General features: G+C 45.6%; 1 protein-coding gene and 1 non-coding gene across 2 annotated transcripts; both read left to right on the forward strand.

Annotated features, from left to right (window-relative positions):
* Nucleotides 1-523: 523 nt before the first annotated feature.
* LOC114703965 lies at nt 524-630 on the forward strand. Its single transcript, XR_003736210.1, has one exon. It is a non-coding gene; the product is annotated as a U6 spliceosomal RNA (small nuclear RNA).
* Nucleotides 631-13,806: 13,176 nt separating this feature from the next.
* LOC114703951 (testis-expressed protein 19.2-like) lies at nt 13,807-15,641 on the forward strand. Its single transcript, XM_028884995.2, has 2 exons — nt 13,807-13,969; nt 14,178-15,641. Exon 2 carries the CDS (start codon nt 14,199-14,201, stop codon nt 15,216-15,218), a length of 1,020 nt encoding a protein of 339 aa, XP_028740828.1. The 5' UTR covers nt 13,807-13,969; nt 14,178-14,198; the 3' UTR covers nt 15,219-15,641.
* Nucleotides 15,642-18,360: the final 2,719 nt, after the last annotated feature.

Genomic DNA, 18,360 nt, shown 5'->3' on the forward strand with positions numbered 1-18,360 from the left:
ACTTTCTTTTTTTTTAGGCAAGGGTTTTTCTGTGTAGCCCTGGCTGTAACAGTTTCTAGTTGGGTGTCCCTGATAAAATTCTTTTTCTGGGACATAGGAGACTGGAATGGCGTGCCCTCTGAACTCAGACCCTTGGTCAAGCAACAAGCATGTTCTTCCCTCTCCTTTCTTTATTTCTTTCTCAGATGCTGGCCAAAAGCCTAATCATGCTTTGACTGTCTCTCTGGGCTTTCTCGCCTTTTTACTGAAGCCCACCTTCCTTTCTTCCGTACAGCTACTTGCCAGCCTTCATTGCCCAGCATGCCTGCTTCCTTGGACCCTAACTCAAAATGGCATTCCTCTCTTTCTTCTCCATATCCCTCTTCCTGGCAACTGCTAAGATTTACAGCTTGCCTGCCCTGTTGATTTTCTCTTAAACGCTAGTAAAATAGTCACAAGTCTGAGTCTGAGTCCTTTTAATCAATGAGACTAGGAACCAAAGGGGGACAACTGGACTCACTGGTAACATTAAGAGTAGAATTATGTGCTTGCTTCGGCAGCACATATACTAAAATTGGAACGATACAGAGAAGATTATCATGGCCCCTGCGCAAGGATGACACGCAAATTCGTGAAGCGTTCCATATTTTTCTGAATGGTATTGTAAAATAAAATTAAATTAAATTTAAAAAAAAGAGTAGAATTATAATCTAAAGTTGCCTTTGGGTATGCGCATCAGAGGGATCTGGGTTTTCTCATTGCTGGAGCAGGGCTATAAGGCCACAGCACATTTTGCTTCTCAACTCTGTTTAGAGAAAGAGTGCAGGGGAATGGGGCTTGATTTGGAGAAATCAAGAGAGTGAGAGGGTGAGAACAAAGAGCAATCTAGAGGGCAAGTAAGCTGCTGACAGGGAGGGGTTCTTTGGCCCTAGGATGCAAAGAACGAGAGTTTTAGCCACCGGCTTCCATTGCCTGCCTCTGGCTCTGGAGTCTCAGCCTTGTCCTTGTTGTCTTTGTACACCCCTGTCATGAAATGTCCATGACCCAACTTTTCAGAGCCAGCAAAGCAACCCTTTTGCATTTTGTTGCTTACGTGTGTGGTTTTGTTTTTGTTTTTGTTTTGTTTGTGTGTTTGTGTGTGTGTGTGTGTGTGTGTGTGCGCGCGTGCACACGCGCGCACGGGGAGGTTCATTTGAGAAATTTTATATCCACATTCTTTTTATTACTTTTAAATGAAAAGTAATAAACATAGAGTAAAACGTGCAGTTGTAATTTATAAACACATCACCCAGCAGCCACACCAGCCTGACTGTAGATGCCTCACCTCTCCCAAAGCTGATCCCTTGCATTTGGCAGGTTCCACGGCTTTCAGAAACAGCTTGTCACATTCTACCAGAAGACCTGCTGGGACTTAGAGTAATCCTGCAGTGAGCCCACAGATCAACTAGTCAATGACACATATCTTTCCAATAGCTAGTCTTCCTAAAGAAGACCAATGTCTACCCTTCTATTGATTTAGGGATCTGCAGTGTCTTAATAGTTCTTACAACAGTTCGCACAGAAGTCTTAAATGTCTTTTGTTCTATTTATTCCTCAGGACTTGATATTTTCTGATATAATTTTGTCCTTTTTTTGCTGTGCTGAAGAATGAAACTAGAGCTTTGTTCCTGTTAGGCAAGTGCCTTGATACTGAGCAGTAACAGCCCTCTTTTTACTTTTTATTTTGAGACAAGAGTCTTATTCCAGTGCCCAAGCTGGCTTTAAACCCATGCTGACCTTGAATTTTTAATGATTTATTTTTTACTATTTTTATTTTATGTCTATTTGTCTGTGTAGGTGTTACGTATCTGTGAGAGTGTATGCCACATTTATGAAGATGTTTGCAGAGGCAAGAAGAGAGTGTTACAAGAAGTTGTGGACCACCTAATATGTGTGCTGGGAATCAAACTTGGTCCTCTGGAAGAGCAGCAAACACTCTTAACCACTGAGCCAACTTTCAAGCCTGGACTTTTGCCACTAGGCTTGGTTTTTTAATTACTTAGAGAAGGGAATCACTATGTAGTATAGACTGGCATCCAACATTCCACTTTCTGAGTTACTGGGATTATAAGCATGCACTTGTCTAACTAATGTCATCTTTTAGAACACAGCTTCCTATTTATTTGGTTTTTTTTTGGTATTTAGAAGTGCAATTGATCATTGTTTATGATCAATATGTTGTAAGCACTCATCAATGACTGAGTATGACTCCTCCTGGATTTTCCATGCACAATTAATTTCTTCTGTGAATATTCACTTCTCATCTACATTCTCATTTCCTTTTATTCTCTGGCCAGGTGGGCCAGGACCCTAATGTGAGACTGGCTAGCATGGGGAATAAACACCTACTTCCTGCCCACACTGCAGCTGTCCTGCATGGTTTAAGTGTCCATGGTGTGTGGAGAAGTGTGTTCCCTTTCATTCCTGATTTTCTGTGGGGAATGAGGAGTCCTAGGTAGTAAGAGAGCTTCCCACCTTACTACCCCCAAGTTATACAGCTAACCCAGCTCAACAGGCTCTCAGCTCATTAGCAATGAAGCTATCAGGACAGCCCTGAGGTGACCACCAGCTTACAGGATCCAACACAGAGCAAGGCTGAGTGGAACACAGGCTACATGGTTCATGGCTGTCAGTGGACAGAGATCAAAAAGGTAAACTTTCAAAGGCCCCCACAGCCTGGCTAGAGCTTCACCTGCAGCCACACGCTGGCACCCCAAGTGAGCAGTTACAGGTCAAAGTAAAAAGAAATGAGCATGAAAAGACCCTGGGTACTGTGAGGTCAGCTTCCTGGCCTGGCAGAACACCCTAGGCGTTCTAGGAGACACCTATTGGGGTGTCTCCACAATAACCCTAGTGGGCCCGGGTTGAGAGCTGGGACCTCTGCAAACTCTTAGCCCCAGACACAGAGGCAAAGAGATCGTACAGTCAGGTGGCAAAGCCAGAGGCTCCCTTGGAGATACTGGGCACCAGTTTACTGTCCAACAAAGGGCTGCAGTTCCCTCAGGTTCTGACAGTTGTCCACCCCACAGCCTCCCTAGCTAAGAATTCCTCCAAGATCTGATGACGTATCCAGGAGTTGAGTACCAAGTGCTTAAGCTTGGCAAAGGCAAAAGCCTCTGCTTGTCCCGTCTCTTCTGAGCGAGACCGTCTTCTTTGCAGACTGTCGACGTCCAAGCTGTCACAGCCACTTCTGCACAGATGTGCAGGCAGTGGGGCTTTTCACGCAGAAGTTAACATTCTGCGTGGTCATGCCCTTCAGAACCTTCTTGTTTACTGATGTGGCTTGAAGCTTTACAGAAGCTCTTCTTCCCCACCTTGAGTGAAGTGGTTCTGGTTCCTATTGTCTGTAGCATTTCATCAGCTGCATTTTGCTTATTTATGTGTTTGATCCACTTGGACTTAATTAGGTTTTTTCTGGTGGGGCAGAGTCCAACTCGATTTTTTCTTCTAAATTCATCAGAATGCCGTTTATTGAACAATCCACCTTTCCACACAGGCTCCTCTTGGACTGAGAGATGATGGCAGCCAGAATCAGAGGTAGCTAATCAGACCATCCTCCTGGTGTGGCTGAGCATTGACCTTACTGCTATGTACTGCCTTTGTGGATCATGGTTGATGTGGGAAGCCAGACATCTACTGCCCTGGCCTATCAGCCCTCACCCTTCTTAGTACTGTTGTAACATCTTTTATGCTACACTTTACTATCCAGTAATAACAAATAATTCCAAATACTCTATTCTGTTTGTTTTTGGTTGTTTATGTCTTTTGAGACAGAGTCTCATATAGTTCAAACTGGTTTCAAACTTGCTAAGCAGCTGAGGCTAGCTGTAAACTTTTTTTCAAAGGTTCATCTTTTTAATTTTTATTATTTATTTATTTATTTATTTATTTATTTTTGGTTTTTCGAGACAGGGTTTCTCTGTGTAGTTTTGCACCTTTTCCTGGAACTCACTTGGTAGTCCAGGCTGGCCTTGAACTCACAGAGATCCGCCTAGCTCTGCCTCCCGAGTGCTGGGATTAAAGGCGTGCGCCACCACCGCCCGGCCATCTTTTTTTATTTTTATGTATATATGTGCTTACAGAGCCCTGAAATTTTGATCCTCCTGTCTCTATTTCCCAAGTGTTGACTTTGGTTTTAAAAAGCAGTCTTGCTAAAATTTCTTTTCTAACACGGGGAGGGGAGGTTCTTCTGACAGCTTACATCCTGCCACTGTGGAAACTTAAATCACTTAAAATGGAAGAAGAAACAGAGATGGTACAAAGCCCAGCTGAGGGTACAGAAAATATCTCTCATGTAAAACATCCCAGTAAACTAAAAAATTATAAGATGAGACACCCAGGGACTAATGAAGAGAAACACAGTCTTGTTACAACAGACACTGCCGACCAGGAAACCTTGCTGGGTTTTCTGCACCAGAACTAGGTATGTGTGGGTTTCTGTATGTGGCTCAAGGGCTGCCAACTGCAAGCATCACACTGTGCAAACACCAGTGAACTGTCATTTGGAATTCCTAACAGGAGAGTGACTTGTGTGGAGTCCTCCAGGTGAAAGACAGAAGAGCCATAAACACCTACACTTCCCAGCCTGTTGCAGGCAAATCCCTGCTACCTCAGAAAAAAAAAATTCCAGCTAGCTCAGAAAGCCTGGATGCTGGCCTGAGTTGATGGACATAACTGCAGTATGCCTGGGTCTGGCTGTGAGCTAAGACACACACAGAAGCAAAGGGTTGAAGTCTTAGGAACCTCCTCATCTCCCCAGACCAGCAGGAGGCCAAACCTCAAGAGGCAGGTCCCTGCCAAGACCCCCAGCTAGCCAGCCTCAGTTAGTCAGAGGCTTCTGGGTGGACCCCGGAGTTCACTAAACACCCTTCCTTGTTGACTTTCCAGGCCCCGCTCTAATCCTAGTGAGCATCACATTAAATTCTTCTCACAACTGCATCTCTAAAGAGCTGGAAAGACACTGGGTCACTGACAGCGTCACCCATGGAGCTTTGCTGTTCTATGAAAGTAACTTTGCCAGCACCAACTGGGGTATGTCCTACATATTCGGGATAGCTGTGACCTGGTGGAACACTAGAAATTTCCCTGTCTTTGCAAGTTGCTACAGCTATTATGTCCTCCCAAGATATAGGGAATGCCCTCTCCTCCAACTTCTAGCTCAGGGAATTGGTTCAGAGCCCAGTAGCTTCTTCAGAGGAGCATGGGGGATGGAGAAAGAGTTCAGCAGTTAAGAGCACTGGCTGCTCTTTCAGAGATCCTGAGTTCAGAGGAGCGTGAGACCTGGGCTCCTCCAGAAAGCCTGTGTCATGCCCATAGGCTACTTCCCTGTGGAGTCTTGGCAGAGCCTCTCAAGCAGAGACCAACCAAACCAGCTCAGAGGCCTTGGTTACAGAGCAAATTCCAGGACAGCCAGGGATACACAGAGAAACCCTGTCTCAAAAACAACAACAATAATTTAAAAAAAAAAAAAAGACAAAACAATAAATAAATAAATAAAATTGAAATTTTAAAAAATGGTCCATTTTCAGGCTGGGGATGTCTCAGTAGCTAAAAACACTTGCACCTCTTCCAAAGGATCCCAGCACCCACATGCCAGCTCAGAGCTGCCTGTAATTCCAGGCCCAGGGATCCTAGGCCTCTTGGCCTCCCAGGGCATGGCACTCATGTGTACATACTCCCCAAACAGACAACACACACACACACACACACACACACACACACACACACACACACACACACACACACACACACTTAAAAATAATAGCAATAATTTTTAAAAAAAGTTTCTTTTCAATACATGTTGAGTCAGTTTAGATCCAGCCCCAGATGAGTTGAAAACATGGAGCTCTGCTAACACCTGCTAGACTAGCTTCCATCAAATTAGAAATTAGAATATAACATTACTAGGCTGGAGAGATGGTTCAGCACTTAAGAGCACTAGTTGCTCTTTCAGAGGCTAGGGCTCAGTCCCTAGCATCTCCAAGGTGGCTTACAGCAGTCTGTAACTCTAGTTCCAGGGATCCAGTGCCCTCTGCTGGTCACCACAGGCACTGAGTGCATGCAATGCACAGATATATATGTAGACACCTATACAAATAAAATGGTGGCTCACAACCATCTGTAATGAGATCTGGTGCCCTCTTCCAGCCTGAAGGGATATGTGCAAGCAGAACACTGTATACATAATAAATAAATCTTTAAAAAAATTCTAATATTCCTTTAAAAAAAAACAAATAAAATAAAAGTAAGCAAATAATTTGTGGGAGGCAGTGCTAGGAATTGAACCCGGGTCCTCTAGCAGAACAGTCAACACTCTTAATTGCTGAGCCATCTCTCCAGCTCTACAAATTAAAAAAGAAGAAAGAAAGAAAGGAAGGAAGAAAGAAAGAAAGAAACTATTAATAGCCACGCTTGTCTAACAACCTGCTGATATAAGAAGGTCATGCACCACAAAACACTTCAAATCAACAGGACATAAAATATAGAGATAAACCTACCTATGCTTTTCATTGGAAAAAAATTAAATGTAAATTACGTAAATTGCAGATGATGTTTAAGACTGTAGCCTCCTGACCAATCAACCAATGAGGAAGTGGGGAAGAAATCTACTTGCAGGGTTATAAATGGAAGAGACACTCCACCTCCCCACCCCCACCCCGACGTGTGTGTACACAGCAAAGGCTTCCTCCCACCCGTGGATTAGGCACAAACCACATCCAAACACCTGTTTTCACAGAGAGATCCTCCATTAAGTGGGAAAGAAAAGTGGCTGCCTCTGACTCAGGGAGAAAACAGCAGCAAACGGTCTTGCAGGTGTAATTTTTAAGAGGATAAGAAGGGGAGGTCTGTGTTAGAATGGGCTAGGGTGTGGTGGTGTATTTTGATTGGGCATGTTAATTAGGTGAACCAAAAGGGGCTTTTGATTGCTGGACTTTGGCAGTCAGCCTAAGGAAGCATAGGAAAATGTTCAAATACTGGAACAGACCTTGGTGACTAGAGATGTAATCTAACAGGTTTGTGTGTGTGTGTGTGTGTGTGTGTGTGTTTTAGCAAAGCAGAGGGAAAGGGGAGAAGGGCAAGGCCTGTCAGAGCTATGCTCGCCACACTGGAGGTGGCCAGAATCCCTTCAAAAAGTTTAAAAATTACTGTGCTTAAGAGAACTATAAAGCAAAATTGGACTTTCAAATGTTAAGGGCTGTTAAGTATTGTTTTCATAGTTGTCTGGTCTTGTACAATTTTAACAAAACTGTTGTTTATGCAAGGTACTATAGGTTGTCGGGTTAACTGCTGTTTTTGCTTCTGTAAACAAAAGCTTGTTTTGCTCAAGATGACCTTCTGCTTGCCTGTAAACACAAGGTAACTATGTTCTTTGCCTTTAATAATGGGGCTAGTGCTACATAGACCTGGAGCCAGTATATGAAGAAAATCCTCTTCTTTGTTAAAATGCATTAATAATCAGACTGGTGAATCTCTGAACGACCCCAAACCCATAACAGTATTGCCTCCGAGGCAGGGAGCCTCAAACTGTACAAGAGTGGAGAAAACTAGCTACACGCAAGGAACTCCACATTTATTCTCTTTGCTTTCGACTAGGGATGTAACGTGACTCGCTGATTCAGTTCCTGCCTTTATTTCTAAAAAAAAAAAAAAAATCTATGGACTGTGACCTGGAATTGTGAACCAAATAACCCCCTTTTCCCCAAAATTGCCAACTGTCGGGATATTTTATCACAGCCACAGAAATGAAGATTGAATGCACTCTCTGTCTAACCACGTGAGCAGAGGGGCTAATCAGCACGCCTGAGGATTTCCCTCGTGAAAGCTTGACTTGACAAAGTTCAGAAGAGAGCAAGAAAAGACCAAGTGACACATGAACACTCACAAATATCACTGAAGAGAGGCATTTTGTTGGACCCTGTAGTGGGATGAAAGGTCCAGCTCATTTCCAGGTTTGAAAAACTACCAACTCCCACCAACCCCCACCTTGGAAATCTCCGCCCCCAAGAAATCCGATATAAAACTTGCGGACTGCTCAGTTCCCTGATGCTTCTTGCTCTTTTGTATCTCTCCCAACAAATCTCTTGTTTGAGGTTTTGTTGTTCAGTGTGACTTTGTGGTATTCCTTGGCTCCTGACTGCCAGGATACTTTTGTGGGAGGCCAGCTCCCACCTTTTCAAGGGTTTTTTTGTTTGTTTGTTTTGGGGTTTTTTGTTTGTTTGTTTTGGATTTTGTTTTTTGTTTGTTTGTTTGTTTGTTGTTTTTGGTTTTTTGAGACAGGATTTCTCTGTGTAGTTTTGGTGCCTGTCCTGGAACTCTCTCTGTAGACCAAACTGGCCTCAAACTCACAGAGATCCACCTGGCTCTGCCTCCCAAGTGCTGGGATTAAAGGCGAGCGCCGCCGCCGCCACCACCTGGCGTTTCAAGAAAATATAAGGCCGATAAGAAAAATATTAGGCTGAGCGATGGTGGTTCACGTCTTTAATCCCAGCACTCGGGAGGCAGAGGCAGGCGAATCTCTGTGAGTTCGAGGCCAGCCTGGACTACCAAGTGAGTTCCAGGAAAGGCGCAAAGCTACACAGAGAAACCCTGTCTCAAAAAATCAAAAACCAAAAACCAAAATAAATAAATAAATAAATAAATAAAATAAATAAATAAATAAATAAATAAAAATTAGATAGAAAGATAGTGAAGAGGAGAAAGAAACACAGGATAGCTTCGGGAGAACCTGGGTCAATACACAACGGCCTTTTCCAATTATTCAAAAGGGCTTTTTATAACAATGCCAAGGGGTGGGGCAAAAGTCTTCCCCCTTGCTAGCAAAGCACACCACACAGTCAAGTATAGACCTTTCCAAACACCTGGTAACCACACCAGTGGTCAAATCATCCACTCATGCAGCACTGCTGGGTAAAGCAAGCTCAGATCCTTGGACCCCGAGTAAGTTCTCACTAGGAAACCTCTGTGGGTCTCCACAGACTTTCCCCTCAGAGCTGCAACACTTCAATTGGTGAAATCTTTCTCTTCAGAGCTGTACAGTTACATTTGTGTTGAACCATCAGGGAAAGCACAGGAAGTGTCTCCTACCTGACTTTAAAATTAAGCAACGCAGCCTGTTTATATGGGAAGGAGGGATATGGCAAAGGCGTTAAATAAAGGATGCTGGTCTTTATCAGCTCCATGCCTTCTCTGGGGTCATCAAATGAAGTTGTGGTATTTCTCTCACTCTCCAAAGTGAGAACAGCTTCAGGAGCATGCATTGGACACAAGCTTGTCTAGCTGAGGTGTTGCTTTCCTAGACTAGAGCAGGCTGTCTGGAGATACTGTGACCAGAGCATGTCTTCAGCTGGTATTGTGGTGGTCCTCTGCAGCAGCTGGTCTGTCCTCAGAGTGACTATGTCTAAAACAGCCAGGCTGACAGGAGGGTAGTCCAGTCAGGTTTCTAGTAAAGGGCCCAATCAAGCCTGCCATGCCCAAGGGAGGGCTCTGTCAAATGTCTGCTGCTCTTGGCAATTTAAACTGCTTGTAGAAAGCACTTAATATCCAAAACCATAACAAACTCAGAGAAAGCTCTGCACATAACTAACAATTTTAATAGTGGTTAACAATACTTAGTTGTATTGACCTAGGTTTGCTAGTGTTTAATCTTCTTCAGTGCCCCAGGGGAGGCAGGTCCCTCTGGTCTGTCTCATAGCACCCTGACCTTGGCCCCCACCTGCAGAGCAGTAACAAAATGCATCTGTCCTTTAAGCTGCCCAGCCTTGATATTTTGTTCTTACAGCCAGGCAGACTAAGACAAGAAGCAAGTCAACAAAAACATCTAAGTATGAGGGGTTGGGATGTAGCTTAATTGGTAGAATGTTTGTCTAGTGTGCACAAGGCTCCAGGTTCATCCCCAGCACTAAATAAACGGGCATGGTGGTCTGTGTGTATCATACCAGGGGCTCAAGAGACAAGAGAATCAGGAATTCAAGGTCTACACAATGTATTGGAAGCCAGCCTAGGACACATGGAGCTCATCATGAGAGAGAGAGAGAGAGAGAAATCTAAGAATAGAGTATAAAGGAAATTAATACTGTGAACTTCAGGTTCCAAGACAGGGGGAGCCATCTCTCCCTGAAGAACTTGGAAGGTGTTAAACATTGTTAAAAACCCTTTAAAAGTTAGTGTTAGCAGGAAGTAGTGGCGTTGCCAGGTGGTGGTGGCACACGCCTTTAATTCCAGCACTCGAGGGGCAGAGGCAGGCAGATCTCTGTGAGTTTGAGGCCAGCCTGGTCTATAGAGAGACTTCCAAGACAGGCTCCAAAACTACACAGAGAAACCCTGTCTTGAAAAACAAACAAATAAATAAGTAGATAAAAGTTAGTGTTGATGATAGGATCATCAAGTTCTTTACTGTAAGCTCTGCCTGTGATGTTCATTTTCCTCTAAATAAATGAAGATGTTCGGTGGTGGGGTAGGTAATTTCACTACCTAATTTGCAGCTATTGGATACTGGCTGCTTTAAGCCAAAGGACTGTCAATCAAATAGCCAGCCAAACTACACTTACGACAGTATAAAGGCCTTGAAAAAAACTGCGATGAATCAAAGCTGGTAGCTTGGCTCCTCAAGGTGCAGCTTTAGCATGGACTATTTCCAACCATTTGTAAAGGACTTTTTGCTCTCACAAGCCTTGGTGAACTCTACATATGACTGTAACCATTCTGTAAGCCAGGGGAGAAGCACTTCCTTGGATGGTCTAGCAGAGGGGCTGCTGGGATTGGTGCCCAAAGACGAGGATATGATTGGTGAAAACACAAACCCTCATTTGTATGTGAGGTGTACTATGATGGGTTGAAACATAAACTTTCATTAGCATATGAAATGAGCTGGGATTAGTTCAAACACCTCTTCTCTGGCTATATAAACAGGCTGTTTAGGCTTATTTAAAGAGCTAGCTGGGGTGATACCCTGCTTTGTGTCTCTTTTGATATTACAGTACTGGGGTGAATAAAAGGTCTCTCTCTCTCTCTCTCTCTCTCTCTCTCTCTCTCTCTCTCTCTCTCTCAGATAACCTGGAACTTGCAATGTAGACCAGACTTGTCTCAAAGTAACAGAGACCCAGACATGACTCCCAAATGCTGGAACTAAAGGCATATATTGCTACATTCAGCTTTTAAAATTTTTTATTGATTTGTGTATATATATATGTTTGCATGTCCATGTATGTGTGTTCACATATATTTAGGTGAAGGGACCAGGACCAGTTTTTTTTTTCCCCTAGGGGCCAGTTAGCTAAGACCTCTGCCCCATATTACCCCACCATCCTATGTTGACTCATGTGTAGCTTCAACCAGACCCTCAGGAAATATGTCCAATCTAGTAGCCAATCAGAGTCCTATCCGGCCACAAGCAGGAGCTGTTCTTGCTATTTTCAGTCAGAGAGACCCCTGACACAGCAGACAGACCCCTGACACCACAATCACAGTTGCTAACCAAATGTCATGAGCCAATCATAAAATGATTCCTGTATCAGTAGGAATCTATACCCAATCACTTCAAAGTACACTTAATCACAGCTGGAATTCCCCTAAGCAGGCTTAAAAGGGGCTGCTTTACCCTGACCCCAGGGTCAAAACCATTTTGGGCAGGCCCCAGCATACTGGTCTTTTCTCAAGAATAAAGCTGCTTTCTGCAATTGTGTATCAGGTGTCTTCTGGTCATTTGGAATGATCTAAGGACCCTACAGTAGGGAGGCCAGAAGCCAACATCAGGTGTTTTCATCATTCTCCGAGTTCTGTTTTGAGACAGGTTCTGTTTTGAACATGGAGATTGCTGATTGAGGCAGACATGAACCCCAGAGATCCTGTCTTTGCCGCCCACCCCCCAGTGTTGGGATTAAAGCACTTGCCACCACAGATTTTGGCATGGGTTCTGGGGGCTGATGCTTGCAAAGCAAGTGTTTTAACAACTAAGCGAATTCCCATCTTTTCAAAGCATCTTGTGAGTGGGCCTTTCTTCCCTACTTTTAGTAGTGCAGGCTGAGTTGGTAGCAGGAAAGCAGCACAGAGGCAGGGGAATGGCAGCAGTGGTATGTTAACTTTTTGGTTGCTGTGATTAAGTATCATGGTCAAAGTCATCTGCAAAAGAAAAAAACCAATGATTTTGGTTTATGGTTCTCAAGGGATAGACCATAATGACAGAAGAGGCATGGCAACAGTGGCCAGGACAGGTAGGTGAGAGATCACATCTCCAACCACAACCATGAAGACGAGAAAGCAAGTGAACTGGAAGCAGGTGGAGCTATGAACTCTGTCGGTCTGACCGACAGGTCCAGCCGGTCTCTCCCTGGGGCTGAGCGGGATGATGAGTGTCAGGCGCCCCCCACACCTTCCTGTCCAACAGAGAGAAACACACTGAGCCGGGGGTCTTGTCGAAGCAGGAACTCGCTTTATTGTATCAGGAGTGAACTTATATAGGTTGGAGTGATGGGGGGATGGGGCGAGGACAGCGGGCCAATGAGATGATGCCATCTCAGCAGTTACTAGGCAGAGGCCAATTCTAGATCAGGTACGCGGAAGTCATGTTCCAGGACAGGTCACCAAACTCGAGCTAGGCTCTGGAAGTTACATTGGGCCTCACGCCCGGGCCTTGTGGGGCCCAACACTCTCAAAGGCCACTGCCAGTGACACACTTCCTCCAGTAAACCTGCGCTACCTAAAAGTCCCCAAAGCAGCCCCACCAACTGGGAATCAAGTGTTCAGATACCCCATCGTATGGGGGGACATAACTCAGTCAACCCCACAGGTGTTGACTGTTGACCAGTAAGGCCAAAAGGCGAGAGCAAGGAGAGACAGCTGGCTAGTGAGAGCTGAAGAGGACACAGCTGAGCAGTTCAAGAGCCCACAGACACAAGGTTCATAGGGGAGAGAGGAGAGGATAAGGAGAGAAGACTACGGAGAGCCAGTGAAGAGTTCCAGGTAACTGTCAAGCTCACAACTGAACATAGCAACTTTACTTGTAAAAATCCCAGAGAGCGACAAGATATTTTTCAGGAGGTGAGTGGATAAACAGAGGTATACCCAGTTAATGGAGAATTACTGAACCCTGGGGACAAACTTGCTTCCTGCTGCCCCAGGGCACCCAGGAAACCTAGCCAATGTTCCCAAGGAAGGAAAACTGAGATAGTTTCTTGTTGCTCAAGGCCGGTCAGCCTTGTGACATTCTGGATAGGATGAAATGGGTGCAGAGGTCATGTCGGTGACTGGAGGGCCTGGGGACAGGGGCCAAGGGCATCTGTAGAGAGACTGCTCCCCGTGGCCCTGTGATGGTAGGACACAGCATCATACCCGTGTCCAGACTGGATGTCGGGAATGGACTGCGAGCACCTCCTAGAGGAGGGGACACCGGCGGTGCCGCTCGCAGATGAACAAACAGATCTCTGTGCAGTGAGGGCTGAGCTCCGGAGAGGCCACTGGAAACCTTGTATCTTCTGCTTGGTTTCTCTCCGAGTCTCAAACCCTCTAGAAATAAACTCTACCAAGAATTCTTCAAGACTGTTTAAGAACAAAAAGACCGGAGAGGGGGAGACGTGTTTAAAACGCAGTTGAGGGCGTCTGGGACTGGCTGGGTGGGAAGGCCTGCACCGGGTGAGGGGTCTGGGTGGGGGTGCGGGGGCAGCGTGAGAGCCTGGCTCAGGCTTCTCGGCCTCCTTCAGTTGGTAGCCAGGCCCACGTGTGAGTTGGTGCAGTGAGCCCTGAGGAAGCTGCTGAAGCTGGGGGTGCGGTGAGGGGGCCCCAGTCCGCTCAGGGTGAGCAGTGCGCCCCAACACTCCTCCCCGAGTGGGCTCCGCCGCCTGCCCAGCACGGGGCGCCAAGCCTCATTTTCTTTGCCTTTCTAGCTCCCCAGACACTGGAGCAAGTGTGAAGCCGGAGAAGTTTCCGCTATCTCAAGTCTGTCCACTTCTCCAAGGAGGTATTCATTGAATTGGCACCCGGTTCTTGCACCCCCACCCCGTGTCCTGGAGCCCCAAACACCCCAGGCGTCCTGTTGCACCCCGTCTTCTCCTGTTTCTCTCATTCTCGGCTTTTCCCGCATGTCCCTAACATCGCACGGTCCCCAGATCCTGTAGACCTGACCTCCTGAGACTGCCAAGCAAGTCTTCCTCTCTCTGTCCAACCAGCTACCGGCAGGCTTCTGGGCCATGTGTCCCCCAGTCAGCGTTTACCATGCAGACAAGGGCATGTCCCAGCTCTGTGAGGCCTGGCTCTACCAGCTTGTCCACGAAGACCAGGTGATGATTTGCTTTGCTTGCTTCAAGGCAGGTTTTCTGTTAGTTAAATACAAGGTAGAGATGGGAGAGTGGGAAGAGGAAAATTGGGATGCTGAGTCCGTGGAACTCTCGGAGGCAGGATCTGAGCCGGAGGAGTGCATGGAGTTGGAACCTGCCTTGCTACAGAGCCAGGAATCTTGTCCACAGACTGACTCTGAACGTAGAGGGTCTGAGATCCTGACACCAAGCCCTGTAGCAATGGAACCCCAGCCTGTGCCCACTGAGCTGGGGCCTCAGGAAGCTGTACCCCTGGACCTGGACCCCGAGGATACTGAATGGACCCAGGCCTTTCACTGGAGGTTAGATATCTTTGAATACTGCCACCACGAGCTCCTCATCCCTCCTATGTCCTGGTGGGATGTTTTCAATGAAGGCCCATTTCCTGGGCAACCTGTATTGTTGGAGTTGAGCCACATCTGGCCCATGGATCCATGGGAAGCAGAATCCTGGTTGATAGACCTGAATTTCTTCTTACTGCTGAATAGTTTTGATGCCATCTGGTACCTGATGTCAATGACTCCTCTCTGGGCAGTGAGGACCCGGGTTAAGCGCTGGCTGGTGTTGCTGGATCCTGGTGAGGTGACGCTGGTCCAGCTACAGAATGCACCTGAACAGCAGGACCTGAACCGCTGGAAGCTGAGCATCCTGGAGTCCTCAGATCCGGAGGTGGAGCTGGTGCCCGCTGACTACAGCCTGCGGAAGGGAGGCTTCAAGGTGCACTCCTACCTGCCCTGGCACAATAGCACCCCGGAGGCCTGGAGCAGGGAACCAGGGGAGGGGCTCCCTGTCAGAGAAGTTCCACTTGATTGGAGCCCGAGTGACTCGAGTGACCCGAGTGACCTGAGTGACCCGAGTGACCCGAGTGACCCGGACTTCCTCGATCTCGAATAACCAAGGCATTGATGCTTAGGCAGCCCCCATTGCCCCAGGGCCCCAGGGAATATGAAGAGCCAGAGGTTACCTGTTCTGAGTAGCAGGGGAACTGTTGGTCTAGGATTTGAGGGGAGCATCTAGAACAGCATAGGGGCTTAGGGGCCTCAGAGGGAAGTCTGGCATATTTACATCAGGAGTTTAGTTGTCCTCAGGTGACCAGTGTTTGGAAGGTGAGGCCTAACTGTGTGTGTAGGTGGAGTGTTGTGTATTGGGTGTTGTGGGGGACAGGTCACAGATTTTGTACTAGTATGTGCATGGACTCTGAGGCACTGGTTGCCCTGGCATGTTATGTAGTTAGATCCTGTCTTTGGGGTCATGAGACCTGGTTTCAGGGGTAACTGTACAGAGTGTTTATGCTCTTTGTTTTTATTCATGCTCCTTTTGAATGTTTCTGTTGAATAAAGTTTTTGTTTTAATTTTTATTATTTTATGTGTATGATTTTCCCTCCATATACTGCCCTCATGCCTAGTACTTGCAGCAGCCAGAAGAGAGCATCAGGTCTCCTGAAGCTGGAGTTGATGCTGGGAATTGAACGCAGGTCCCCTAGAAGAGTAACCAGCGCTCTTTCCGCTTAAGCCAGCTCTCCAGTCCCAGTGGTCAGTGTTCAGTGGAGGCCCTGTACAACCTTCCTCAGTGGGTCTTGATAGAACAACCTTCTCACCCACTTCTGGCTTCAGGGGCTTGTGGTCCCATAAAAATGGGGTGGGGCACAGTGGGTTTTGTTCTTTCCGAGTCACATGGTCACAGTCTCTGTAACCCTTGTGCAAGTGCACAGGGTTTTAAGTAAGAAAGAACCCTGTGTTGAATAGTTGTGTGTTATCTGATTGACACAATGCCCTGGAAGTTGAAAGGGATCCATGTACCATTCCATATGTCTGATCTGCTAGTGTGAGATAGTGTCACACCTCAGCACCTGCATGCTCTGCACAGAGGGAACAAAACAGGATAAGACCCCCATGTACCTCATCAAGGGACACTGAGTGGCCATTGTCTTCTTCATGTGAATGACCCATCTAGAAATTTCTGCAGTTCTGAGTGTCTCTGGCTGGGATCGCCTGGTGATTTAAGTGGTTCAGTTATTAAAGACAGAAGGGTCCCAATCCTGGGGCCATCTTACTGGTCATCAGTTAATCACATGAGAGAATCCAATTATGGGTTTTCTTCAATTTATTTTTCTTTTTGAAACAAGGTCTTCCTATGTAGTTCAGGCAGCTACAAACTCATGATCCTGCATCAGGATCCTGAGTACGGGGATTACAGGTGTTTGCCATAATCCTGCCTCAAACATTGCTTTTTTACCCAACTGTGTGTCATTTTTCTTTCATGTCTGCCAGAAGTGTCTTAATTCTTGTCACACAGGGTTCTGATGCTCATTCCTGGAGAGATGGCACCACACTGTTGTATAAAGAACACAGTAAGGAGGTGTTGCTGCCTCCAGTGGCCTGGAGCCTGTGGTCCAATGTGTAGCGAACTCCTAACAAACTGGGTTTGTCTCCCTATGTTCCCTCCTCTCTCCCTCTCCTGGTTAAGCAGTCAGTCACAGCAAACACTTTGTTGTTGTTTTGTCTTCATTATTAATTTTACTTTTATTTTGTGTATGTTTAGGAGTTTGGGTGCACACATGACATGGTACACATGTGGAGGTCAGAGGACAACTCTCAGGAGTCAACTGTTGTTTATTTAAGTGGCTGCTGCCTTTTAAGCCACAGCTGTCTGACTCAGCAACTGCAACTATGCTGCTACCAGCAGCAGTCAGGCCTAGGCTGCAAAGGCCGTAGCCGGAGGGAAATCGGTTCCCTCTGGCTCCGACTCTCACAAAGCCATGAAGGAAACTTAACTAAACCTCTCTTCCTCTAAAGAACTCAAGATGCAAAGGTTAAGGTGGAATTCTGCTCTTCAGAAGCTGAATAGCAAGCAGCTCCCCTCCTCTCCTTGCTCGCATTCTCTAAAAAGCCCTTGTGCTTCTCCTCGCCCCTCCTTATAAACCTTTCTCACCCAGCTCCTCCCTGCCACTTCCTGTCAGCTAGTTGCTGACTCAACCTGACTGCAGGTGAATTTTATTTAATCAAACGCATCTTTGCATCATTAAATGTTCCAGAGCATAAACAAAAGTAACACACCTTGAAATAATATTCTACAACATTTCCCACCTTTTGTCTAAATAAAAAAAAAAGAAAGGTTTTAACTTTAACATAATAAGACTGTACACAGTAAGAACAATTATCAAGTAAAGATTGCATTCACAATGTAATGAATGCTAGTTCATTTGTGTTTGGCAACTTAAAAGAAAATACTCCATTATCTATCCTATATTAATGAATCTAAAGTTTTATACCTAATTTACTCTCTACCATAACTAAGGAAAACTGCAACTATAACTATCTAGTCTTCAACTCCATCAAAGACCCCAGAAGGATAATATTATTTAAAGTAAACAAAAGGTGCATTTCAAACAACTTCCAAAACTCTAGCAATGACAGAGACATCTGACTACCTGGACAGTCACCCAAAGTTTCTTCTGCAACATTGGGGCATCCATCTTCAGTCTACAGACCCATAGTATTTTGCAGAATTATCAGATAAGCAGGAAATTTGAAGGACTGTCTTGCCTTGTATTGGCAAAGTTCATCAATCACTTGTCTCAGTGTCCTGAAGCAGGAATTTTGAAGGACTGTCCTGTCTTGTTTGGGCAAAATTCAAGTCTTTTTCCTGTGTGTCCTGCATGTCCAGCCTGCACAACACATTGTCAGCAGTCAAAGGCAAGAACAGTTTCTTTGCTCAGTGGCTAATCTTGCCACAATGGAAGCAAACTCCATAAGGAGTTTCTTTGATGCCCATCATCTTCTCTGAGGTAATTTGGTGCTGCCAGGAGCAGATGTGTCTCATTGTCATGAAAAACTTTAAGTTAACAAAACATTTTAAATGTCATGTTCTATAGGTCTTTGAAAGGTTTGAAGACCATCTAACTAAAATATATCTATTTAACCTAGAAAACATACCTAACATATCTACAAATTTGATTGTTATGAATGACTAACTACTGACCTATGTTTCTTGATTGTCCTATATAGTTTATAATAATAGCTTTCAAAAATTAGA

This window comes from Peromyscus leucopus, chromosome 8b (genome assembly GCF_004664715.2).
Source record: "Peromyscus leucopus breed LL Stock chromosome 8b, UCI_PerLeu_2.1, whole genome shotgun sequence".
Taxonomy (NCBI): domain Eukaryota; kingdom Metazoa; phylum Chordata; class Mammalia; order Rodentia; family Cricetidae; genus Peromyscus; species Peromyscus leucopus.

Bases quoted from the DNA above. Each gene is read 5' to 3' on its own strand.
- LOC114703951 (XM_028884995.2), top strand. From the start codon at position 14,199: ATGTGTCCCCCAGTCAGCGTTTACCATGCAGACAAGGGCATGTCCCAG.